Genomic DNA, 26,349 nt, shown 5'->3' on the forward strand with positions numbered 1-26,349 from the left:
AGCTTTGTAACATAGCTATTTGTCTCTCCCCTGCTTGCCACAGAAAGACTACCAAAGTCATGTTATGTGATCACAAGTTCATCTGAGGTAGATTATGGAAACCATTTGTACTTACAGCTAAACCCAAGTGAATGTAAAAACGAGAGCTGAATGTTGAACAATGATGGTGGACGTAGGGCCTTATGTCCTGAAAATGTTTTTAGAAGGGGCGCTTTGCTTTAATTTTGAATCTGCTGGATTGTCTGGTATAAGACATGACATGGTAACTCTAGAATACCTTCGTAAGATCAAAAGGATAACAGAAGTTTAAACTGTACCCAGTGTAAAAATTGCAATGAACTTTCCAGAAAAAGAGTAAATCTGTACAAATAGCCATCTTCTTTTGAACACACTGAATTGGTTACCTTGTTTGTTTGTTTATCAACATTTGTGTTCCATCATGTTTCATTGAGCAAGTCCAGAGGAGGACCACAAAAGTGATCGGGGGCTGGAACACCTGCCATATGGGCACAGGCTGAGACAGCTGGGATTGTTTAGCCTAGAGAAGAGGAAGCTCTGGGGAGACATTATAGCAGTCTTCCAGTACTTGAAGGGGACCTACAGGAAAGACAGGGAGGGAGTTTTTATCAGAGTGTATTGATAGGAGGAGGGGTAATGGTTTTAAAATGAAAGAGAGTAGAGATTTGATTAGGTATTAGTAAGAAATGCTTTACTGTGAAGGTGGCAAAACACTGGAACAGGTTGCCCAGAGAAGCTGTGGATGCCCCATCCCTGGAAGTGCTCAAGGCCAGGTTGGATGGGGCTTTGAGAAACCTGGTTTGGTAGAACGTGTCCCTGTCCATGGCAGGGGGGTTGGAACTGGGTGGTCTTTAAGTTCCGTCTCAACCCAACCCATTCTATGATTCTATTTTTCAATAGCATTATTTTAAGAACCTTTGAACTTCTGTGCTGAATTAGGATCAAATGTTTGCATGGCTACACAAAGATGGGAGGTTGCTGAAAGTGTACATGCATCTTCTGCTAGTGAATGGCACAAATAATGGTGGGCAACAAACATTGATGCTGCGGTTTCTTATGGCTAAGGAAACTTCTTTACCCCCGCTGTCCCTAGACAAGGGGTTGGGATAAAAACATGGAAGTAGGCAAGTTCTCCATTCTCAAATCCCACTCTATTCTCAAGTCAGCTGTGCTAAAGCTGTCCATTGTATGCTTCAGGTGCAAATTAATACAGTCTCTCCCTCCCATAAAAGGAACATCTGACCCCAGTGCAAGGAGGTAGCTGAACTCCAGTGTAGTTCTTTAAGTCAAGTATTACCATACTTCCTCAGCCTGGATAGCAATTTACTAGGAACATGGCAATAAAATAATAATAAAAGTGAAAGACACTTTCTCCTTAGAAAATGCACAAATGAGTCAGCAATTTAAAACTAGTCACAGAAAACGTTGAGTGTCTCTATCTGTTGTTGTACTGAACATGTAATTTCACTAAGTGGCATCTGCTTCCTAACTGAGCTGGGAAATATCTTTTTTTAAAACGTTATTTAAAATATCATTCTCCTATTCAAAAGGTGCAAATGTATGTTTCATGAAAGTCCTAGATTTATTAGTGGGAATACAATTATTGTGCATACTAAATAGAGTTTTAAAACGGATTTTAGATACACAGGAAGTTACAACTACGGTAGCTACAGCAACCAGCATCCACATCCAATGCAGAGTCAGTATCCAACCTTACCACATGACACTGCTATCTCTGGACCACTTCACTACTCAGCTTACCACAGAAGCTCTTCGCAGGTAAGTTGGATTTATTACTGACAATGCTTTCTATAACATTTTAAGTGAAGATGTGTTTGTAAAATTATCAGCATATTAGCTGTCTGAATCAATAAGCTGTCATCAATCTAGTCATTGAGGGTCCCTAATTTTTTTCTTTTCTCATATTACTTAGATATTTGTTCATTTTGGTGGAGATTCTTTTATCAGAAGTACCTTTAGATTGTGGATTTAAAGTACTAATTCTAAAATCCAGCAGTCTGGATCATGGAAAGTGTTTCTGTGTTATGGAGTAGGTAGAACAAAAATGAATATAATTAGTTGTACATTTCTTCAGTGTTTGGAACAGCAAGAGATTCCTAACAAGGAATAAAAGTGTTTTCATATAGCTGAAAGAAGACGCAGAGGCCATAGTGAATTCTTCTGAGGCCTCTGCTTTTGAGAACACATGTGTTTAGCAATTTGCCAAAAAATGTGAGTTCTGCATATAGTTTGAATAACTTCAGGATGCCACTGCAAAGAGGTTCTGTTTAATGCTATAGTCTCCTGCTATAATGCTGAGAAATTATGTCAGTAACTATTTCAGGACTATGTCACTTCACAAAACTGAGCCAGTAGGAACCAGCACAAATTAAGTGTGAAGATTATATTTGACAACAGTTCAAAAGTAATACCGCTGTAGGAGGACTTTAGTACATCATGCAACTGATGCTTCCTCAGTGTAGGAAGCTGCTCTCTGGGCTCTCTGCTGGAAGATTTTTAAAAGGTGAGTACAGGCAAGAGATGATGGCATTGGGGTATTCCACCCACATGACAGCTTTTATGCTTTATCTATTGGAAATTTATACAACTATATTAGGGACCACTACGCTTAACTGGACTGCAATAGTTTCATACCAGATGCAAAGATGCGAATTTGATAGTGCTTTGGACTAGAACACGCAAAACATGCATCTCATTCTGGCATCAGTCTGCCAGGCAATCTCAGAGTAGTCATTTGTCTTGTTTATGCTTAAATTTCCCTAGCTGTAAGAAAAAAATAATGGTATTGATCTCCTCAGAGCTTTGTGAGATCTGCTGTCCTATATGAACCCAATATGCTTATTTCGACCAGCTCAACAATGGCTCCTTAGCTTATGGAAGGAACAAGTCTACAGCTTCTCAACCGTTTGTGTCATACCTTGGTCCATCAGACTACATGAGGTGACAAGATTTATTTGAGGCTTGTTGCAGCCACTGTATCTTCAATAGGAACAGTGAGTGAATGTTTGATTAGTGTCCTGTGATAGGTTTGTATTCATTTTTTCAGTACAGGCCTTACCCAATATTTTTTCCAGAATGAGTCACTTTTTGACTTAAAATTGGCTTCCCAATTTTCTTTACTCTCTCTTATCCTTTACTGCAGAAAACCCCTGAGTGCTGGTTCTGAAATGGTCTGTAAGGTCATTTCTCTCTGTAAAACAGAGAATTAGGCTTTTACTCTTTAGAAATGTTATCACCTGCATAAGGAGTTTTTTCGACCCTCTGACAACTGTCCATCATACTTACATAGACAGCACAAGTTAAGCAAGAAATAAATAAAGCAAAGCACGATCGATACATTTTTAGTTTACTCATGTCCTGGACAACATATTATATGGAAATAGCAACATACATTAAAATTGTACAAATACTTTTCATACTGTAGTAGACTGTCTCTATGAGTGCAGATGTCAGATCATTTCTTCCTCTTTTGCTAGCTCTTGAACTGTTCTGAACATCCATGAAGAACAGTTATTCTTTAATGATCACACTTGAGAGCAAAATTTTTTCAACTTGTTCTTTCTCATGCTTCTTGTAAACCAAGGTGGAATCTCACAGCAGGACACAACTAACAAAAACCTATTAGCGTACTCATTCTGTATTGAAAGGAGCTACAAACTGAAACCTTACTTTCAAAAATAATCTGAAAGTCTTGAATGGTTTAATATGGAATTTTCTGTCATTCTTTTTAAAGCTAAGTGAGCTTCTGTAAAATGCCTGCCCCAATGATAAGTTCTTTCTTATCTACTTTTAACCAAACGATTTCACAAGATGTCCCTAATAAGATGTTAGAGAACTACTCTTTTTCTAGCAGACTTTCTGAGGGGAACATGGTACAAGGAATTGCAGTAGGACTCATGATGTTGTCAAGATAAAAGAAGCCAAATTTGCAATGAATATATCAACAGCTGCCACTATACTGAAACTGGAGGAGATGCAATGTTATGGCTGTGGTAATATAATCAGTTGAGAAGAGGAGGCATTGACCATTACTCTTCAAAAGAACTCTTTGTTATAATCTACATTCAGTCCAAATATAGAACTCTGGCTCAACTGTAGCTAATATTCTATCATGCCCTTTAGGACAGTGTCTAGAGATTAACTCCAAAGAAAAAAATTATCTGTGTGTGTGGTAAGTTCTCCTCTACAAACACGGATTCAGAGAGAAACCTTGTCCCAGACAGGGGTCTGAGCCAAAACAGGTGACATGTAATCAAGGTGGAGTTGAGGCTGCAGCTATATATTTAGTATTTCGGTCTTGAAGAATGCCATATCCAACCTCTTTCTGTGGAAAAGAGTGACTTACTCCAGATTTTATCAGGTCAGTTACTTCGAGACTATTTTACATCCCAGAGAAATGTTTCTATAGAAAAACAGAGAGTCCTGCTTGATTTTTTGTTCATTTGTTTAGTAGAACTTTAAGAGAGATCATTTCACAGATACAATTTACAAACCGTCAACAAAAAAGAGTGGAATTGGAGCAAAGGGAATGGAGGGAATAACTTCTATTTGGTGGAAGTGGGGAACTGAACAGCTAGGAAAGGTGAAGGGAAGGGTATGAGTGACCCTTTAAATTGTATTTGCCAACATACAGCATGTTGATCCCAACCTGGCAATACAATGATGATTCTTTGTATTTATTTTAGGAAGTCTACTGTGGTTTTGTCATTGGAAGCCTTACAGTGGGACTGTGCTAGGGAAGAAGTCTCACAGCTGTAGAACTTGTACTAGGTACAGCTCTTGAAAAGTGCAGAAGGTGGGAGTCCCAAGCCAAGCCTATCTCATCTGACCGGTGGCAAGTTCATGTTAGTGAGAGACTTCTAGATAACATGAGTTAGTGTTAGAGGAAACGAGACAGCGGTAGTTGCTAATGGTGATACTGCTGAAGCACTTTGTGTCACAGCTGCATGCTCACTCACATCCTATTCCATAACAGGCTGGTGAGAATCCTTGAGGTTATTGTTATTTCTCATCTTTGAGACAGTCGTGGAGCTTACCTTGGCTCACAGCGAAATGTGATAAGTGGCTTCTGAATTTGGGCTAAATAGAAATATTGATAGCTTATATTTTCATAAAGATCAGTGGATCACAGAGGGACAAGAAGGCAAAAAAAAAATGGAGGAGATGGCTTGTAAAAAACTTTATAGGGGAGTAAATGTTCTGCTAAAGTAATGTCTGCAGCTACTAACCCAGCATAAGCCTAAAACAGGCTCCTTCTGGCAGTGTAGGCTGACTAATTCCCACTGATGGCTAAAAGTCTTTTTGTTGACAGGGACAGTCTGTTCAAACCTTGGTCTTAATCTGATATTTTTTTTCTTTCATCAGCATCTGTGAATAGTTCACGGAACAGTTGCTTCCTTGTAACTCCAGGCCTGATTGCTCATTTCTTGACTTGGCTTACTGACCAGGAGCCTGGCACACAAATAAAGAAAAATTATCTACAGATTGATTTGTTACTACCTAATTCTCCAAGCCATAATGCAGAAGTGCATACAATCCTATGATACTACTCCAACATCATATAGGAGACTGTGTAATGTGTGTACATAAACACATCTATACTGACACTATGTTTCATCAGTTCTCTGCCTCTGCAATTCTAGGTACCAGATGCCAGGGTAGAAAATAGACAACTCTGTCTAAAAGCTTCTGAGTGCTCCTATTAGCCTATGCTGAGTCTAGCAGAGAGGTACCTCTGTCAAAGGTACCCCCTTGATAATGTCACCACCTAATCCACCTCCATGATCAACACTTGACTGGGTTTTATCACAGCTTTTGTTAGCAAGTTTCACCCTGGGTGGACAGGTCTTAATCCTCTTTCAGGCTATCCATAAATATTTCAGTTCGTATCATTCTATCTCTTCCTTAAACACATCCATGCTGCAGTAATTTTTCTTTGTAAACCACAAGGATCACTCTTCTAGTAGGAAGAGTAATTAGAGAAACCTGCAGCAGTATATATGTTTGTATTTTAATAAAACTGGTAACATATAAAGATGCACATCATGTGAATGTGCATCACTGTACATACAGTACAAAAAATGGCAAGCGTACAAGAGAGATGTATGAGTACTCTAATGCATGGCTGTAGTGAAACATATTGTAGGTCCATTTATCCAGGTCGTATCTCCAGCGATGGCCAGAAATGAATGTGTGGAGGGAAAGTCTTAGAAACAGGGTATGTAGAGAGTGGTCCTTTCACCAGCATAGCTGCACTGGCCTTGGCAAGAGCTGACTTAGGGACATACGGAGTAGGAAGCAACAGTTAGACTGCTGTATTTTGTAGCAAACTGCTCTCCATTTGTACTTACAGACTTAGGGGTGGGTTGTATGAAACACGTTCTCTTGTTAATTCTAAGTCTGTTATCTCATAAGTGCATTGGGTGCCCTATGTTTTTTGCATGATGAGGAATAGGGAATATTCTTTCCCTATTTATCTACTCTGGCTGTTGAAGACATTATAAATCTCCATCATTCCCCTCGCCTCCTTCCTGTCGTCACTTTTCCAGACTTCAGAGTTATCACCTGTTCTGTTTCTCTTGTGATGGATGTTCTATATGGAGGAGTCATCTCAGGACTGCATGTGCACTGCAAAGCAGGTGTTGTCTGGGAAGCATGGAAATGTCCTGTTCTCTCAGTTCTGCTGAGCAGGGAAGCTGCTGGAGCTGCAGCTCCCCTCCAGCCTTCCTGTGCAAACCTGATCTCTGAGTAGGTAGGAGGGACTCAGTCAAGAAGCTGCCACATCAGCCACTTAGATCTGTGAACACTCCTAGACCCTGCGCTGCACAGAGCCTTTTATTTTACCTTTTCTTCCTTTGCACTTCCAAAATGGAGCAACCACCTCCAAATGGTGTATCTCAGGTGGAGGTACTTAAAGGAGAGTCATAGAAGTATCATAGCAGTGTTTCACTTTTTGTTCCTTGAGATGCAATTCCCACCTTAAAGACAAGCTTCACCCCACCCTCCTGACTTTTAAGCTATCTCCTGTTGCACTCGGGAGCACAGCCAGGGTCAGTTGTTCCTCAACTGGGTTCTGGGACTGGGAGGAGCACATATGTATCAGCAAGTGCTTGGCACTCCTGTTTTGCTGTTGTCAAAATGGGCTTATGAAGAAGATAGTTTACTTCCATGGTCTGGATAGAACAAATCAGTCTGGAAAATGCTGTAGTAGTACAACCTGCTGTCATGTGGTAGATCGGGTCTGCAACTCTTGGAGGCACAGAGCACAGTATTGGGGCCATAGCTAAAGAAACTTTATCAGTGTTTGACTCTTCTAAACTGCTTGGAGGACTGCAGTGGTCTTCCATTACTTCCCAGAGTTGCCGCAACACTCCGTTTCTTGGTGCAATGTTGCATGCCACAATTCTACCCAACCATGTCTTTACTTCCCTGCATATGCCTCTAGAGAAGGATTTACATGGGTGCAGCACTTCGTAACTGGTTTTTGTTACAGTGTGTGGGAGCCAAAGAAATCTCCCAGACACAGCCCGTGCTTCAGTGTCCATTCATGTTGTTCTGGCTCATTTACTTCACAAAAAAAAAAGAACGGGAAAAGTTCTTGTCTCCCCAGCAGATACACAGTATAAGCTCGTGACTATACCAATGCAGTAAGAATAGCAGGCCCTTCCCAATAACCACTCTGTCATCAAAGAGCTAATAATGACAGGAAGAAGAAAATACTGTCTAAATCCCACCCATGCACAAGAATCATTGTTCCTAACTGTATGGCATCATAAGGGACTTGAGGTTGTTAGAATGTAATAGAAGTAATTATGTATTGAATGCAACAGGAAACAGATGTCTTAACTTCTTTGTAAATAATAACAAATAACGTTTTCATAGGGCTCCAAATGCCACTCCCAAAAGTATCAAAATCACTTAGATTGACTTGAAAGTTTCGCCCAACCTATATGACAGACTAATATTCAATAAGCTTCAATTTGTGAAGAAAAGGATCAAATTAAAGGTTATAAAGATGCAATCAATCAATAGTTTTGATTATATAATTTTTTGAGATTTTAAGCATATTTATATTAGGTTAATTTATAGGCAGCTCTTCACAATTGCTGTAATTTCTGATATGAGTTATTTGCAAGCTTTAAAGTAGTGGCTAACATACAATATTAACCTACAGCATTCTGCAAAAGTGTGAGCTAATGCAACATCAAGTCAGAACCTCATTCATAAGGAAAATATTTTGCTGTTTGGACAGAGACACCTTTCACCTCCATGCATAATCAGTCAGTCAGTTGAGGATAAGAATAAATAGATTATTCTCCACCCTCACATTGCAGGAACTCAGTCTTCACTTCATGAGAACATATTTAATGTTGTATTTTCTAAAATAATACTAAAAGGAATTGAATTAATTTTACATTTTTGGGCAAGGCCATAACAATAATCTGCACAAAGTCTCCCAGACTTAAAGAGCTTCTTGTCTAGGTCTTACAGCAGCAGCAGCAGCAAGTGTGAGTTAACCCAGAAAATGGTAATTTCCTGTCAAGAGCTCTCCAACAAATGTCGCTTTTATATCTGGCAAAGATCACTAGGCCCCAGTGTTTTGAGTTCAGCATGCTTAAGCACTCTTCATTAAACCGGATGTAGAGTGTGAAAGGTGATTCAGGCAGCATGGGCAGGCATCCGCCCAGATGGCTACGCTTTGGACACTCCAACAAGGCTGAATAGATGCTTCATTGGGTGAGTTAATAGTCAGGCAGGGGCCAATGAGTACTTTAAAAATATTGTCTTTCAATAGTCTCTTCACTGTAGGGAAAAAGAAGTCACTGACTCATTTGCGATTAGCTGACCTACCATTACAAAACTTTCCATCTTGCATTCAGTCATAACAGAATTTATTGTAAAATACTAGATATTTAGAGTCCATGTTATTTTCAAGCAATTATTCTTTTTACATTCATGACACATTCATAAACACAGCTGCATCGGGTGTTCTTGATGAAAAGGAAAAGCAGCACACTGTATCCTGTCCCCTCATGCACAGCCATTAGCCCTGCCTTCTTAGCAAGCCTTAGCATGGCCTCTTGACTGCACATAGGAGGGGGATTATCTTCCCTTCTCAGCACACCCTGGAATTCATTCTGGGAGTCAAAGTTTCATTCCCCCAACAGCACAGGTTTTGTGGTTCCAAACTACCTAAAAGGCATATGGCTTCCCCACATAATGCCATGTACAACCAGGAGACCCGCAACAATATTCCCAGAGTTCATTTTGTTCCTCTTGCTCATAGATGAAAATTGTGCAGTCTATAAGTTATCAAGTAGCAAATTATCCCAGCAGAAACCAGGGCTTTCTCTTGGAATTTGTAAAGGGTATGAAAGCAAGTAATTCCCCTGCTATAAGTCACAACCTCCGTTTCACAACCTCAAAGGAAAGTTGCACTGAGTCAGGATGGCAAATGTTTCTGTTTCAGTTAACAACAGAGTAGATCAATTACTCCATTGGGAAGAAGACAGATAATAATTGGTGTATTATGGCAAAAGTCAAGATTAATCTTGTTGTAAGTATATTCTTTAACACAAGAATCAACAGTGACTTCAGGTATAGATCAATGGGTGATACAGACAAAGACCATGATGACTGCTATCAAGTAAAACACCACTGAACGGAAAGAAGAATGTTTCTAGCTTGGACCACATCTTGCAGCTCCACAGATGGCATACAGAAAATAGAAAGTTAAAAATGTATTATTTGTGTGGTGTGTTTTTTTCCCTGTGATCCATCCTGGTCCTGAGTCCTACTATTTCAAAGCATTTTGTATACAGCCATTAGTGGGACATTTGAGATCATCCAGGAAAAACAACCTATAGATATGACAGCTATGGAAAAAGGACTTTAATTTAACTTGAGCCAACCTAACTAATGGATTACATCATGTAGCAGGAGGAAGAAAAGAGCCATCTTCTGAGGACTGTTAATCTTCTATCTCAAATATTTATCTTGAGGTTTGGTAAATTGTTCTGGTGGCTGTAGACAGAACACAGATGACTCACTTTTATTAGATGCCTGACTTTTTGATAACTAAAGTTAGGTAAGACGAATTCAACTCTGAAGCTATAGCAAATTACAAGATTACTTGTTTCTTCCATATTCATTATGGCAAGAGCTTTGTTCGTGAAGATGTTCAGGTGAAGGCACTAGCATGAAAATGACTTCTGTGCAATGCCAGTGCAGACCAGAAAAGCAGCATCCTAAATATTAAAAATATGAAAATAATTCAACTTTTTCTGGAACCTCTTATGCTTACTTAGAATATTTGCAGATTGGTTGTTTTTTGACAGTGCCTTGTCCTTAATTAATGAGTTAAAGGAGAGAGCCATGATCCTAAATTCAAATGACCTCATTTAACACTTCAGAGCTTGAGTTTCATTGTTGCTGGGCCCTGGCAGCTTTTATCTTCAACAAAAGCTTCTGGAAAGCCAAGAAGTCTGAAAACTTGATTCTTCTGCAAAGGAATATAAGGCTTTCTGTGGTCAGTGCCTAAGCTCTACTGAATTTTCCTACGGAAAAGCCTTTCTCTGGGGTGAAGATGGAAATTTGGATGATCTTGTATGGACTTTTGCCAGTGTTGCCAATACAGCTTATTCTGATAGCTGTATTAGCTGTACCAGTTGGAAGTGTTGACATTCCAGTATGGTGCTGCCATTTACCAGCCTGCAGCAGCTGATTGCACAGGTAAATCCAGTCTCTGTGACAATGAGAAGTATATGCTAAATAACGCCATCGTAGAGCTTTGATGTCTTCCCTCTCATCTGCTAACTGGCCTGTATAGCCAGGAGACGGTGGAATATGCTAAATCACTAACTACAGTATGTTGGTCAAAAATAGTCTTTCTCCACTCTAATTGGAAGCAGTCAGTGTGTGGCTTTTGAGCTGCCTGAGGCTTGTGAACTGTTTGAATGTGTTTGCCAAGGTGGGGCCGCCTTCCTGGCTGCAGAGTGAAGGGAGTCAGCAGAAACTCTTCTGCTGTCATTGCCTTGGTCTTATGCAACAGTTACGGATGCAACTGGTTAACCCCAGCCCCACCCTGCAGTGGAGTGATGTAATGAGACCCTTTGGGAATCACTGATGAGATGTTACTCCTAGGAACAACTATGGCAGCTCTTCTCTCCACAACCCTCCAAAATATGGAGAAGGGGTTTTACAGTCCTCAGCCGTATAAAGTTTTGGTATGCAGCTTGCAAGGTGCCTGAGAGGTGAATAGTCCTACCTTGGTGACATCTTTCTAGTTAAGGAAATACCACAGTGTCAAACAATACAAGATGGTGAAATTTTAAATTATGACACTTCTGATGGAAAAGGTATAGAGGTGTAAAATGTAGAAGCTCTGAAGATACATGGCTGGTCAAGGGCAACATGGGCACTAACCATCTGTGCAGCACAGATGGATAATAGGAGGGCAAAACAGGGAGGGACATTTCTTAGGCACAGCACAGATGATCTGCTCCGGTAAAACAGCAATAAGATAAATACATGTTAAGCCAGCACTCATAAGCACGATTTACAGGGCAGCCTGTGGCTGTAGAAGGCAAAAGCTGTTTTCCTGCCTATCCTTTCCGCAAGACATCTTCTCCTTAGTGGGAGGCATTTGTCAAACTTCTTTGATTTCTAGTTTCCAACTGTCACTGAGAACAGCTGGGGAATAGATAGATTCTTCCTCTGTCTGCCTCTTTTCACGAGTTCTCCAATTGGCTGCTCACTCTGAGGCCAAACCATACTATTTTTCTGCAGAAAATGGCAGGATGCCTTGTGAACATTTAAAAAGGAAGGCACCTTTCCAGTAATAAAGATCCTTTTGCTCTCATCCCTCAAAACTCAATTGAGTGAGCGGGACTTGGGACATTTTATACCCTGTTTTCTAATGAATACCAAGTTTTCAAGTAAAAGATGGGGGAAAAAGACTGGATTAATTCAGTTTATTTTTCTACTTGCAGATATACCTGCCAGCATGAAGCTCTTTGATAAATTAATTCAATATTTAAATGCAGTGACCACTTTGCAAGACCTTCCCTGACACTTTGGTTTGACTGCATGCACCAGTTACCTGATATTCCACCTTCAGTATGTCACCTAGTTGTTGGAGGGCTGGTAATTCATATGATTTTGGTTTTGTCAAACACAGAGTTGTGATACCACCAGCCCTTATTTTAAAATTGAGTATGTGGCAGATGATTTTTTGTCTTTCTTTGTTTTTATTGTAGTACCCTTTCAACAGCCCAACATCAAGAATGGAGCCCTGTTTGATGAGCAGTACTCCAAGGCTGCATCCCACACCGGTGACTCCTCGCTGGCCGGAGGTCCCGGCCGCAAACTCCTGCTACACAAGCCCATCCATGCACTCCACAAGATACGGAAATTCTAGCGACATGTACACCCCCTTGACTACACGCAGAAATTCTGAATATGAGCACATGCAACACTTTCCTGGCTTTGCCTATATCAATGGGGAAGCCACCACAGGTTGGGCTAAATGAAAATGACTGGTATCAGCTAAGCCCATATACTTAAAAGAGTTATAAAAACTTCATGTTATGTGTGACTTTTCATGAACGTTCTTCAAGGGAGGTGAAGATGGAAAAGATCCTGGGCAAATAAACATAGTTCATAATGTGGACAGATTGCAGACCAGTATGACTGTATGTTCCTGTAGCCGAAAAAGATTTTTGTGCTATTCTAGATCACTTTTGGGGCCAATCTGTGCCTTTTTTAATTCTGGCATGTGGGCCAACCCTGTGTGATGTCAGTTTGAGTGAGCCATTTTTGCCCCCTTCACTTAATGGCAATTGTTAATGAGTCTTACAAAAAAAGTACTGGAACAGGTAATATTTATAATTTGAATTAAAGACAGGAAATTCACCCTAAGCAAAACCCTGTCATCTATTCTTCTTTTTAAGCTCTTAATACATTCCTTAAAAACCATTCTGCCAAGTCATCACTTGTTCATATCAATTCCTCTATCTGGCTCCTTAAAAGACACATGTTATAGGTTTCAGTTTACACCTAACTTTGTATATTGATGCACCTTTCTGTTGATTCAGTAAGTTTGATCTTTACAAAAGAGAAAAAAAGACATGTAGCATTGAATTATACACTGCCTTAAGTTGACTATTGTTCTTATTATATATGTATTTGTGTTAAGTTTGCACAATCTGGAAAAATCTAACTTCTCTGGTCAGTATTGACAAGGTTAAGAAGGGACTTGGGGACTGGGAAGATTTTGGATTCAGAGCCACATATGTTAAATATGATGATATGAAGCAATTATGTAAAGAAAATGACAATGCAAACATGATTATTCACTTAATTACCTATTGACAGGTATGAAATTGTTCTCTCAATTTCTTCACGTGGTGATAATTCTATATACTTCTACAAAAGCAAAATTCAAAGCTGTGCCTTTGAACTTATTCTGTACTGTGTATGTGTGGAAAAATGTATTGTATTTTGGGGAGAATTTTTCTTAGACATTTTCTGTCAGTTTTGTAGCTATTTGTGAGTTTTTGTTAGATTTTATTAACATAGCCTTTTCTTCTGTATTATAAAATGCACCAAGCAATTATGGTGGACCTATTACCCTATGGGTAAGAAATAAATAAATGGAAATATGACATTAGGCATTTTAGTAATTGTTTTGTAAATAAAATCTTTGATAGCACCCAGTGTGATGATAACCATGTTTATGCCTAAAATGGACATAAGTGTTATATGTACAGTTGTGCAAGATATATGAGGGATTTTCACACTCAAATAAAGTTCTTGAAATTAAATAGAAGCCATTTAAATTTACTTAAATACAGTAACTTCAATATATTGCAAACTTTAAGAAAAATCCTAAATTTGACCATGTATATTTTTATTCAACAAAGGACTGGAGAATATATATAACTTACAGTCACTGTAGCCCTACACCTGTGCTTGCAGCTACAAACTGTGCATGGCCATGACTGGATAGATGACTCAGTATTGCTCAGTTTAAGCCTTGCTGCTGTTGCTCACCCAAGCCTTTATATTCACTGAGGCAGGTAAGATGTGCTCTCTCCTTTTCACTACCTTGTAACAACCATGTTGCTGCTGGAATACAGTAAATGGAGAAGTAATTTTTCCTTAGGTAAGTAAATAATGTGGCAAAATTCTCAGATTTCATAAAATTCATAAAATTGCATGTTTAACTAGTGGTAAACTGGTAGAGTTTGGGGTCTAAAGTAACTAGAGGAATGCACTGAAAATCTGCAAGGGCTGAGGGAAGAAGGATGTTCCAGGCCAGGTCTGGCAACTGTCCAGGCTCTTAAATATTCAGCCAAGGTCCTGGTGGGATTTTCAGAAACACACTAGGACCTTATCTCCACCTTTAGGTACGTGATGAAATTTTGTTTCCTGAGTTAGTGTCACAGACCTCCTGAAACTTTACCTCTCTCAGCTGGTTTTATTACCCCATATACTTTTATTCTTCACTTTTATTAAGGACAAGGGAGATCAGGCATAGGCTATCTTATCTATTTTATTCTTATTCAGGTTACCTTCAGGCAAAATTGTCTACATGTGAAGAAAGTAAGTCATGTGAGGAAGCTTTTTCCGTAGCCAGTCTTTAGCAGCTGGAGTTTTGATGTGTTTGAGACCAAAGTCCTACTTTTGTTATTGAAGATGTTTAAATCAAAGCATTGATTTTGGCCAATTAATTATTAACAAGCATAGAAATAATTGTCTCATCAAGAATGTGACAAATCAGTATGAGAAAGGCAGTGTCACTAGAATAGAAAAATCTACTTTCTCTTCTCCAGTGAATTCCAAATATATGCATTGCATTGCATCTGCCAAGAGCCCACTGTGATCCTGTGCACTCATTCATTATTGAACATTGATCATCCTCCAGTTACCTGACGGACTGCTCACCATGACGTGCCATGGTGTCTCCAAGGGGAGCCGTTTGTGGGCAGAACTGACCAGTGAGTCAAAGCTGTGTCTTTGGAAGGATCAGGACGGAGGTGAACCCCTGCACTACTCAAGGGAACCCTGAAGCACTTCCTCATTTTTCACAGTAACTTGTAAAACCAAATAAAGTCTAAACCCCATCAACCGAAAGAGAAGAGAAAATGAGACTACTTTAATAAACAAACATGCCATAACCTTCAACACATTTGGGGACAACTCAGTTACCCTGATTTCAAGAGCTCAGGGAGACTGTTCAGGAAGGAGGATGGATATCAGACACAGTGTCAGCCCCATAAATAATAAAGACTTTCTGAGTGGGGAACTGCAACACTGTGTGCAAAGTCCTGGGGGGGAATTTTGACCAACAGCAGCACCACAAAAGTGCTCATAAAAAAGTCACAGAACATCGTCAGTCCCATAAGGCCCTGAAAGTCTTTTGCAAAGAACCTCCACAGTCTTTCTTTCCTTTTTTCTTTTTAATTAATTTAGAAACTTGTGTTGATACCATAGGAGTTTGCATGTGCACTTCCAACTACCTTTGAACTGCTTTCTGATGAGGGCTTTGAAATTTAAACTGGACATTCATGGGGAGCAATACATAGATTACCGAACACAGCTCTACAGAGGTCACCATCACCACCTGCATCAGAAGCGCTGCAAGGGAAAGCAGGCCCCCTCCTCAACAACCACAGGTCAGAGCCCACCTTATTAATATAAACTACCATGACTTTCAGGTCACAAGGGTATATACCAGGCTGTGAAGTGCAGTGGCTCATGAGAGGATGATAACCTCTGGGTAGAATGGCTGGTTAGCTGCAGAAGAATGGCTGCAGAAGCATGGCCTTAGAATCTCTGAAGATCTGCACAATCCAGGCCCGGTATTAGAATAGGCCCGTAATCAGAACTGTACTGAAGTTGCTGTGCTGAAGCTAACACGAAAGGTAGCCTTGAGCTATTCTTGAATCCTGAGACCAAGTAATTATGTTGTGCCAACAGGCCGTGGCTGTAACAAGCTACAGCTGCTGGGAAAGCAGGTGCAGGGCCAAGAAAGATAGGGACCGGTATGGGAATATAGGGAGTAACAAACTACAAGGCTGAAGCATAGCAACACGGATAGAATAGCTACATGGATAGAATGCTTATTTTAGTCATGATAATTAGAGGTGTGAGAACCGCGCGCGTTTAGAGACTACTAACCAATTATATTTCTGCTTTACAAATATGCATGTGTATCGGTTCTATATAAGTAGTGTTAGAAACTAATAAAGTTGAGCAAGATGCATAACTCATATTGAGCATCTTCTTGACTCCAGCGAACCCTTCTTCCAACAGTTAGCGGCAAGGATCTCCTAAATCATCCCTGTATAAACTGCAAAATCTCCTGAGTCAGAGCCTGCAACCTGTTAATTAAGCCTTTCCCTTGACAACGGTAACTGAAACTGCTGTTTCTTGCCTAGCCACATATTTATGTGTATATAAATACGTGACTACACAAATCTTTCTGAAGAAGCTTTTATACCACATGCCAAAATACTCAATGTCATTTTCACTTTATCTTCCCTTCTTCTACTTTTTTCTTTTTCTTTTTTTCTCGCTCACCTTCTGTCTTCTCACAACAAATACACGTTTTATTAAAACTGTAATCTTCCTCATGGTCTAAAACATACAACAAAAATAGATAATACGTAATATATACAATACAGTATCTTGTAATGTATATTATAGCATGACTAACATAACATATATAATATTTTTAGATAGATGTATACACACAAAAACATATATGTATATATGCACATAAAAAGCCATTACAATCCTTCAAGATTTTTCATTACCAGGTAGAAAAAAAGACTCAGCGGGAGAAGAGCAGTGAGAACTCCATTCACTAGCATGAATCCTGTTTTTGTCAGGCTACCTCTTGCTGCTAAGGTCACCACTCTTTGACAAAAATGGCCTCTGACCTCTCTAGCCCCACAATTCTCTTGTGACTGACCCTGAAACCCATGAAATTCAGGGGCAGACATTGCTTGGAACGTTTAGATAAAGCTGACTAACATGGGAAGGGCTCATGGTATGCACCCATCTGAAAAGGTCTGGCAGTTCTTTGGTAGAGGATGCAATCTGTCCCCCTCTTTCACTGAGATCCTAATCCTTCATATGCTACATAAAGTGGAAACTAAAAAGCACTGATGATGAATAACAATGTGCCTTTAAAGGGCAGTAACAGTTTCCTAGTCTTTATTTTTTAGGATTTTTAATTTTAAAAAAATTAATTGGCTATGTACAAGAGAAATTAGTGTTTTGCTGTGCTGTAAGTAAATCTAGGCAGGCTTATGCTCTATTATAGAGTTGTAAATCAAACAAGCTAAGGATTATTTTTGCTGGGTTTTTCTTAAAAGCTGCATTAGTACACACACAGACCTGACTCAGAAGAAATGGCTACGCATTTCAGGCTGGATTTTGTTACTCCTTGCAGTCCAATGACCATGTTGTTCTGGCTTTGTATCTCAGTTCAACCCATTGTGGCAATAAACCCCTAACCAGAAAATTCAGATCCTAGTTTGAGTCTGCATCTTAAACACACAGAGGCATATACCGACGTGTCTTGGCACCTTCAGCGCTCTTTGAAGCCACCGTTCATCTGCAGATGGAACCTCACTGCCCCTGTGAAGCCACCACTCATCTGCAGATGGAACCTCGCTGCCCCTGTGGTATATTCTGCCATGGAGCTGATCGTCTGAGATGAAAGGTTTATCTTCATGACCACAGAGTACCTCCTGAATTGTTGCTGAAGGAATAAATACTTCAAGGAGAGACTGGCCACATCTCCCCGAAGTTTTATTATCATGGGGGTTTGTTAACTTTAAGAAACTGCTTTCTGCTCTCTGGACAGTGAATTCTGATTATAGGGCACCATAATTATGGAAATACTACATGTCTTCTCAATGTAGTTTAAACCTACAGTCTTGCAAAGCACTTCAGAGATGTAGTGTACCTCTGCCCTGTTGCGGCAGGCTCTGCCATGCAGCCCCCCCGCCATCCCGAACATAGCAGCGGCCTGGTGCAGGCACCTCTCCTCTGCACCGCCCCGGTTGCTCACACCCACATCAGCACCTTCTGAAAAATATATTGACCCCTCTGTGAAAGGAATACATGGCCAGTTTTGGGAAGGCAGCCATGCTGTCCCTCAGAGAGGGGGGTTGTCTCCACATGGGAATAGAGAATTTTCATGTACCACCACCACCACTCTGGCTGGGCTGGACTTGAGCAAAAGGGGTTTGTTTTGCTGCCAGACATTACAGTGAAGGCTCACATCAGGCAACAGACACGGACTTTGCCAGTGGTGGAGGCCCAACGACACCGGAGCCCTGATTCTGCCCTGCGCTGCCCCCGGGCTCAGGCTGCCAGCAGGCGCCGTTTTGTGCAGGGCCGGTGGGCAGGGTGGGGGTGGGAGGCAGCCCTGCCGCCATCATACGCTGGAGTGTCTGCCCTGGGCTCAGAGGCAGGTGCAGTGAAGGCACTGCAAAATGCTGTGGTGTCACCGCTTTGCCTAAAAGTTTGAGCAAAAGTGGCCAGCCCTTGTTTTGGCACGCTGTTTGCCTTGTGACAGGCACGGTAAGCACAGGGCAAGTCGCAGACAGCGCACAAATTGACAGGCATAACGAGGAGGGCATATGTCGGTGTGTGCTTCGTACCACCAAGCAACCCAAGGGCGCTCTCCGGGACGGCGCGGCCCCTCGGGACTCGAACACTCTCTCCATCCCGCTCCGCCGCCCTTCTCGCCAGGCGCCGTTGGGGCTGCCCGCCGCGGACTACAGCACCCAGCGTGCCCCGCGGCACCAGAGTGCCGCAGATCCCGCCGCGCGCCGCAGGGTCCCCCGCTTAGCATGCTGGGAGTCGTAGTCCGTTCGTCGCTGTCTCCAGCCAGCGGGTCCGGGCGAGATGGCAGCCAATAGGAGAGCTCGGGGCTGCCCGCGCCGCCCTCTCCAGCCAATAGCGCTCGAGGACTGCCTGCCAGTCCGGGCGGTTTCCAAGGGGACCGGTGCGTCACGTCACGTCAGGGGGCGCGGGGTGGGAGGTCAGGGCGCGGCGGAGCGGCGGCTGCTGCCGGCGGAGGAGCGGGCGGCGGCCGGTGGGCATGGAGCTGGGTGCGGTGCTGGAGGCCGTGGAGGGGCGCGGTAGCGCCGAGGCGGTGGAGCGGGTCCTGGCGCGGTACAACGAGGAGGTAACGGGCCGTTGGGGAAGGAACAGCGCAGCAGTACCGGGGTGGTGAGCGAGGGCAGTGCCGGGGGAGGCCAGACTTGGCCGGGAGCGCAAACCAGCCGTGTGGCGGGTAGATCAAGCCCGCCGCCAGGCTTGGGCCCCCCGCGCCTTCCGGCTGGCCTCTGCTTTACGTGCCAGACGTGTAGCGTAGCGGGTTATCGGCGATCAGCCTGTGGAAAGAGCAGTTCCACAGCGTAAATTTGCCTCAGAAACCTCCTAACCTGCATATCCCTGGGGGAGGAGGCCGAGCAGTAACAGGCTGTGTGCCTGCTCACCCGGCCGAGGTGCCCTGGGTGGGCAGGCCGCTGCCGCCGGGTCTCGCTGCCGTGCGGGGGGCAGAGGCCTCTGCACCGGCCGTGGCAGCAGCCGAGGAGCAGCTCTCCGCTGGGAGGGCCCTGTGTGAGATGGGCTGCCAGGCCTCGCCTGGTGTTCCTGATTCTGGCCCAGCAAAGGGAAAAGGGTAGCCATCTGTAAGGGTTATGTCAGCGTTGGAAGCTCAACCCGTTAGGTATTAAAGAGTAAATTTAATTAGTGTCTACTGCCATTGTAGTACGATATGTGTATGCTAAGTCAAGAAGTGAAGGGATTTCCCAGTAATGTTGGGAAGTAGAAACAGGAGTGAAGTTAGGTGGGTTTTATTTATTTCCCATCTCTGGTAGGGTCATTTTGATACCTAGATTCTAGTAGAGCAGTATAGTCTGTTTGCACAGCTCACGTCTCAACCCATCAGGTTTTCTCTCTGTCCTTTGCATAGATACTTCTGTGACTGGTGGTACTGAGAGTTTTGCTTTGGATGTAATTTAAATGCAGTTGTGTTGAACTGACTATCTGCCGAAATTTAGGAATCTGTTACAGGAACAAACATTGAGGTTTTTAGTTAAAGATTCCTAGTGCTCTGATTAGGGGAAAAGCCAAATGAATGTGGACCGGTGAAGTTTATTCTTTGGTCTCCAAGACATGGCTTGAAGTTTGCTGTCTTATGTGCAGTATTTTTTAAGTCTTAACAATGGCAGTAACTGATATCCTCACTGAGATGAGCCTCTAGAAGAAGCTTGAGCAACAGTCTATACGTAGGCTGCCTTTGTGCACATGAAATTCAAATGCAGAGATTGACGCAGCTGCAGGGCACTTTTTCTGAAGGATTGATAGATCTGGAGTTCATTAGACACATCTCTCTTAATTTGCAGACCTCTATAGAGGAAGGATTCTGATTGAGGGAACCTTTTATCTTCTGATCTGACTCTGGAAAATAACCTTTTGTTAAATGTTATCAGACAAAAAGTGCAGACAAACATTTCATAATTTTGCTGTACTGGATTTTATGCCTTCTCAGCAGCTTCCCCAGATGAATTTATTTAGGCTTAAGTTGAATTCTCAAGGACCGAGTGAAAGCTAGTGGTGTTTCTGTTCTGTCATTTCAGGTCTTTGAATGGAGTCTTGGAGTTACGTGTGCAACTAAATGCTTCTTTTGAAGTTGGCATGGAACTCTTTTAATACTGTCTCAATATGACATTTCTTTTATTGTGTTTCTTGTTAAGAAGTTTGCCTTAATGTTTCCTACATCTCTCTTTCTGTGCAGTGTGTTACTAACTCAGATATATTGCCTGTGGGCCAGCAAAGGGTGGGCAGGGTACTCCCAGATCTTTGCCCATGCCTCTTCTGTGCTTTAGGTTTCCTTAGTTTTTTCCCCAAATAACAATTTAAATATGCTTTAGTTGAAGAGAAAGGATGGATTAAGTGTAGTTTGAAGGTGCAGGTGGCTATAGAATAACTATAATGACAGTAATTAATAGGTCTGTTCTTGCTCCCTTGTGCTGTCCCATTTGCAGTGATTCTTCTGAATCTGTTCCTCCAGCATTTACACTACTTACTATTGCTACATTTCTGTTGTAAATTTCCAAAAATGTTAACGTGCAGATGCAAAGATTGTCTTCTGTTGGTTAATTGGTCATCACTTAATATTCACCTGCTTTTGGCTGGCATTTTGCTGAACTTGCGTTGTTCAGTAGTGTTATTGGGAGCCCTGTAGGAGAAAGGAGAGTAATTACTTTCCTGCCATCCTCAAGGATCTAACTGATATTGGTAAACCTTGATGGCAGGGTAGATGTCCAAGGCCTTTCAGTGTAATTGTGAGCTTGTGTCATGAAAGGCAAGAGGCCTGCTAATGTGCTATGGAGGGTCACTTTTGTTTTTCAGTCACTTGCATGATGTAGCAAGCTGTATATTGGAAGTAATAAAAATTGATAATTTTATTTTTTTAGAAGCAGTTCTTCATGCTTACTCATTTAGCTGGGAAGTTTTAAAATGTCCTTAAAATAACTGTCTGGTATTACTGCTTTCTTTGGCTGGCAGAATAAACTTTGTGCCATATGAGTAATTTTTCACTAATAACATACTTCAGGGTACTAACGTGGAACTAGACTCAATTACTATTTGAAGTGTTTAACAGGAAATAAGTACTCATTGTTAGACCATGTCTATCTCATGTTCAGCTGTACCAGAGAGTGTGTTTTGGAAATTGCCACAATATGAAAACTGGTGGGTTTTGTAGTAAGACTTACTTGATTTGTGCTACTTGTTTTCTGGGCAGGTTTGTAGTACAGTTGTTCTGGTTTGGGACACTTTAGGCTTAGTGCATTCAGAAGCCTGTAAACAAGAAGTGCTTGGCGAATAATCTGAGTAATAAGATATTTGTAAACACAAGGCTATAGCTAATGTTTTTCACTCTGTGAAGTGCTGTGGATGAGGTTGTTAACTCGCATTGGAAACACAGCTCACAGATAAAGGCTTGCTCTGCACCAGTAGTAATTGTGAAAGTGTTAGTTGGAGCCACTTACTGAAGCTCTTGCAGTTGAGTAGAATGGGAAAAGGACATCAGTTAACATGGTTATGGCCTCGTTATCTGAGGCTGGTTTTAACCAGACTTGTCAAATTTTGCAGTGGTTTTGCGGGTGTTACATACTTGGTAGCTGATGTTCATGTAACAAATGCAAACTTTTTCTTTTTTTTTTTTCTTTTTTTTTTTTTTTTTTTTTTTTTACAGAATAGGACCATTTTCAGATTTGATCCAGAAGATGAAGACAAAAGAAAGGTGAGTAAAATAGGCTATTGAGCTGCGTACCTGCTCTGGTTAGAAGTATAGAAAGGGAAAAGTATTATCTTAACTTAGCTGCCATTGTGAAATGGTGCAAGTAGTGATTATAAAGTTCTGCATTAATTCTTGTTTCTTCAGTGCAAAGACATGACACCTACCATTCCCCTTTTTTCTGAAAGAGAAAAGCAAATTCCCCAAATATAAACACCTGTCTTGAATAAAAGTAGTAACAGAAAAGCCCATAAATAATTTTGTTGGGTACAGGTTTTGAGATGGGATGGAGGAATAAAGATACTCTTTTGTATATACTGAGTATTGATACTTGCTTTTAATCTAAAAATTTTGCAATACGTTTTTCCATTTTTCTCCTCAGCAGTAGCAATATTAGAGATGTATTTCTTGTCTGTGTTAATACTTAAAGAATATTGGAGATTGAGCTGAAGGGATAAGTACAGAAGAAAGCTATGGAGCTGTAGGAGAGACAGAGGTACAGAAGCCTGTTAATCTGAAGGTAGCTGTAATCAGCAGAATGTGTACTGTGCATGTCAGGTTCCAAACATGGAAAATGTTTCTGTGTTATAGAATGGAGCTGTACAGGTGTGTTGGGGCTGAACAGGTCCCTTTAGACCCATCCACAGCCTTGCATTTAAAGCTTGGACATAGATTTCTTTTTCTTCCTGTTGTTTTTATGGTGTAATATGTAATGGCGAGACCCTCCTGTTCTTTTCTCTAACTAGTTTTTGGGCTGATTTGTATATTTATTCAGAAACTGTTCATTAGTGAATGAGGCTGCATGTTTCTGCGATTTCTGATTTCAAGCTTGAAGTTTTTTTTCTTGCAGAAAGGTTCTTGCAAGATTCCTGCAAGGATAGCTTGTCTTAAATTGGACACAAAAAAAATTGATTTTGCAAAATGTAAATGTTTTCAGGTATTAAGTCTTTCTGATATAAATGGGTGGGATGATAAGTCTCTCGGTCCTTTGCATTTGCAAAATCATCAGTTATGTGTACTGTAATCTTGAGTTACAATTCCTTATTACATGGATGACTCAAAGACCTCTTACCTTGGCTTTGTCTATGATTTTGTTTGAAGCTGATGTTCGGTGATGTGGTGGTGGACTGTGTATGTCCTTTTTGATTTATAGGAGAACTCAAATGGGATCTTGTTTTGTTTTTTCCATTGTGTTTGTGTTCTTCCCTCTCTTCCCTCCCCATCCTTTCTCCTTCTTTTTACATTGAGAATGAGGAAGTGTCTAGTCTGGAAAACTGAATGCTAGGTACCTGAGAACATAGGGAAGGATAATAGATAATAGAAGCCAAGTTGGCTAATGCTGAGCAAAGACAATGAGTGCTGGGAGAGTGGAGGTGTGTAGGATTTTCTCTGTGTGGTTGGTTTTGGTTTGTTGCTGTGGTTTTTTTTTTAACAGATACTCAACTGCATATGCTCGATACCCTTAGTATCTGTAAAACATTGAGCACTCTCCTGTCATCAGTTAAGGTAAAAAATAAAAATGCTTTCAATTGAAAGGTAAAATAGTACACACTCTTGGTGAGAGCAAACTACTGAAGTTATCACCAAAATTAATGGAGGTTGCTTGAAGACTGCATGATGTAGCTTCATGCTAATTCAGAAATGAGTTCAGTTTCTAATTTAGTAATACTAAAATACACTTGAGTGGATAGTATTTGTAGTTCTGCTGCTATTAGCTTAGAATGATTGCAGTGAAAGATTTTAGACAGAGTCACAATCCATAATGAAGTCATGTAGTAGACTTGAAGTTCAGCTATGGGAGCAAATACAGAGAAACATTGGAAATTTGCCATATAACTTGATGAATGCAATCTATAATTCTTACCAGTCTCTTGTGGCATATTGGATTTGTTCATGCCTAGGAGTAAATTTGCTTTTAGTTATTTACTCCAGCAAGTCTCACAGACTTTGTTGTAAGTCGTTCACGTCTATGCAAGAGTGCAACTAAAAGATCAACAATAGCAATGCGAGTTCTTTTCCTCTGCCTCACCACATGGCTTCAGCCATGGCCTTAGAATTATAGCAAGGTTGTTTCTGTAGTGTAATTGTATTGTAACATAGGCGTAATTGTGCTTTACACTTTTCTAGCCTGAGGAGAGGAGAACCCATATGTAGCAGTGCCATGCTGTAAAATAGAAAAGACAGGAAGGTCAAAACTCTGGCTTGACTGTAGAAGCTGGGTAAACAGGACAGCAGCAGTTGTTCTGCCGTAATATGGCTATGAAATTATGATGCTTGAGGCTGTGAACTGAATCAACAGTGAGTTTGACTGAACTCCAGGAGGAAAGTAGGTTGTGTCCCCTAGAAGGCAGGAAGAGAGGTAATGCTATCAAGCTGGTCTATCTGGACATAGCCACAGGACTTTAATACATCACAGGATAATAAAAAGCAGAAGATTGTAATGTGAGCTATTACTTGTCCTTGTTTTGTTTAATGATGCATGTGTTTGTATTGGCCTATAGGATGGGTGCTCTATAAATATATACTGATATTTATCAGTTGGCAACCTGCGTTGTACTGTAAGGTCTACTCAGATACCAGGCAGATCAAGCTGGTGCCATTCCTTCTTAACGTCATATTCTGATAAAAAAATAAGAATTTCTGAAAGCCTGTTTTCAGTTTGTGTGTGTAAACAGTACAGAAATTGCCAGCCAGAGGTAAATATGTTCTGGGATAGCAGCTGAAATTAAGTCAGTGTGGTTGCTTCGGAGGAGCTTAATCAGCTCTGTTTGTCTCAGCCAGCCAAGAAGTTCTTCGTGGTGTTTTGCTGGGACAAAACAACACTTCCAGCAGCTTGGCATGGTTCACACAAACAGTTGGTTCTTTAGGTCTGTGCTGGAATCAACTCCAGAAAATGAATATCTGATAACTTGACTGGGCAGTCGCCTTGGAGAGAGCTGTTGGGCATAGTGTGTCCCTCTTGATGTGGCACAGTGGGCACTTCAGCTCAAGCCTCACATGTCCTAATACAAAAAGGAAGATATTTTTTTTTAGAACCATTTTCTTATTATTTAACAGCTTTGTTCTCCATTATTTGTACCTTGAGAGGTCAGAATCCTGCTTCTGTAGCAGCAACACATTTGTGCTGTTTAGAGACTTAAAATGGTAAGAAATCACAGCACTCTTTGTGTCCTGAAAATGTCTGTCAGTACTGGTTCCCTAGTTAGCCACAGCATTCCACAACTGGAAGGAGCTACAGCACCGTTTGCCTAGGTGATAAAACAGGAAAAGACCAAGAGAGGAACCAAAACTGACTTATTAAATTGGATGAAGATGCTGAGTTTGGGGGAGAAAGGGGGGTAAAAAAGGAAGCAGCAGCCAAATGTAAGAATATTACTCATCAGCCATGTTCTTATCTGAAATGGCAGGGTCTTCGTGATTGCCATATTTCCTTTTCAACTCCTTACATTTTGTCTGCTTCACTTTTTGTAGTACTTACCTGGTTTCTACTCTACTGGCTCCAGCTTAGTGTGTTCGTTCAGTCCTGTAATTTGAAGTCTGAGTTCATTTTTCTTGATTTATTGTTCAGGTTCAATTTGAACATAATGGATCTAAAATTCAAGGCCTCCTTTAGTATGAAGAAAATCACCAAAACAGCATTGTCCCCCCACATTGCCGAATGTTTTAAAGGTGTTGAAATAGCTGATGGTGAATCATATCAAATGTATTGTGGGACTTTCCAAATTAAATTCATGATGTGTGGAGATTCCTTAAGGCTGTGCACTGTACCTTTGAACTTTGGAAGGATGGAAGCAGTAAAGTATGTTGATGCAACAAGATGCTGTCATGGTCTAAGTCTCAGAAAAATCTTGTTACTGGCTAGTGCTGTTGACACTGTGACACTTCTGGGAGGTCTGGAGGTTCCTGCAGCCACAAAGGTGCAGAATTTTTCTCCTTACAGTGACTTTGTTACAAGCTTTTATAGTCTGTTAGTCAGT

The 26,349-nt window shown here is 41.2% G+C and overlaps 2 protein-coding genes across 2 annotated transcripts in view; both read left to right on the forward strand.

Annotated features, from left to right (window-relative positions):
- The window catches only part of RFX4 (regulatory factor X4), a 101,197-nt gene extending 83,041 nt beyond the window's left edge, over positions 1-18,156 (forward strand). The window contains exons 16-17 of the mRNA XM_080393392.1: positions 1,659-1,797; positions 12,297-18,156. Coding sequence (XP_080249518.1) covers positions 1,659-1,797; positions 12,297-12,569 — 412 coding nt within the window. The 3' untranslated portion in view covers positions 12,570-18,156. The remainder of the gene's footprint in view (positions 1-1,658; positions 1,798-12,296) is intronic.
- Positions 18,157-19,070: 914 nt separating this feature from the next.
- RIC8B (RIC8 guanine nucleotide exchange factor B) overlaps positions 19,071-26,349 on the forward strand; it is a 37,078-nt gene continuing 29,799 nt past the window's right edge. The window contains exons 1-2 of the mRNA XM_080393381.1: positions 19,071-19,249; positions 22,331-22,378. Of these exons, the coding sequence (XP_080249507.1) occupies positions 19,163-19,249; positions 22,331-22,378 (135 nt within the window). The 5' untranslated portion in view covers positions 19,071-19,162. The remainder of the gene's footprint in view (positions 19,250-22,330; positions 22,379-26,349) is intronic.

This window comes from Falco punctatus (assembly GCF_963210335.1).
Source record: "Falco punctatus genome assembly, chromosome: 6".
Classification (NCBI taxonomy): Eukaryota; Metazoa; Chordata; class Aves; order Falconiformes; family Falconidae; genus Falco; species Falco punctatus.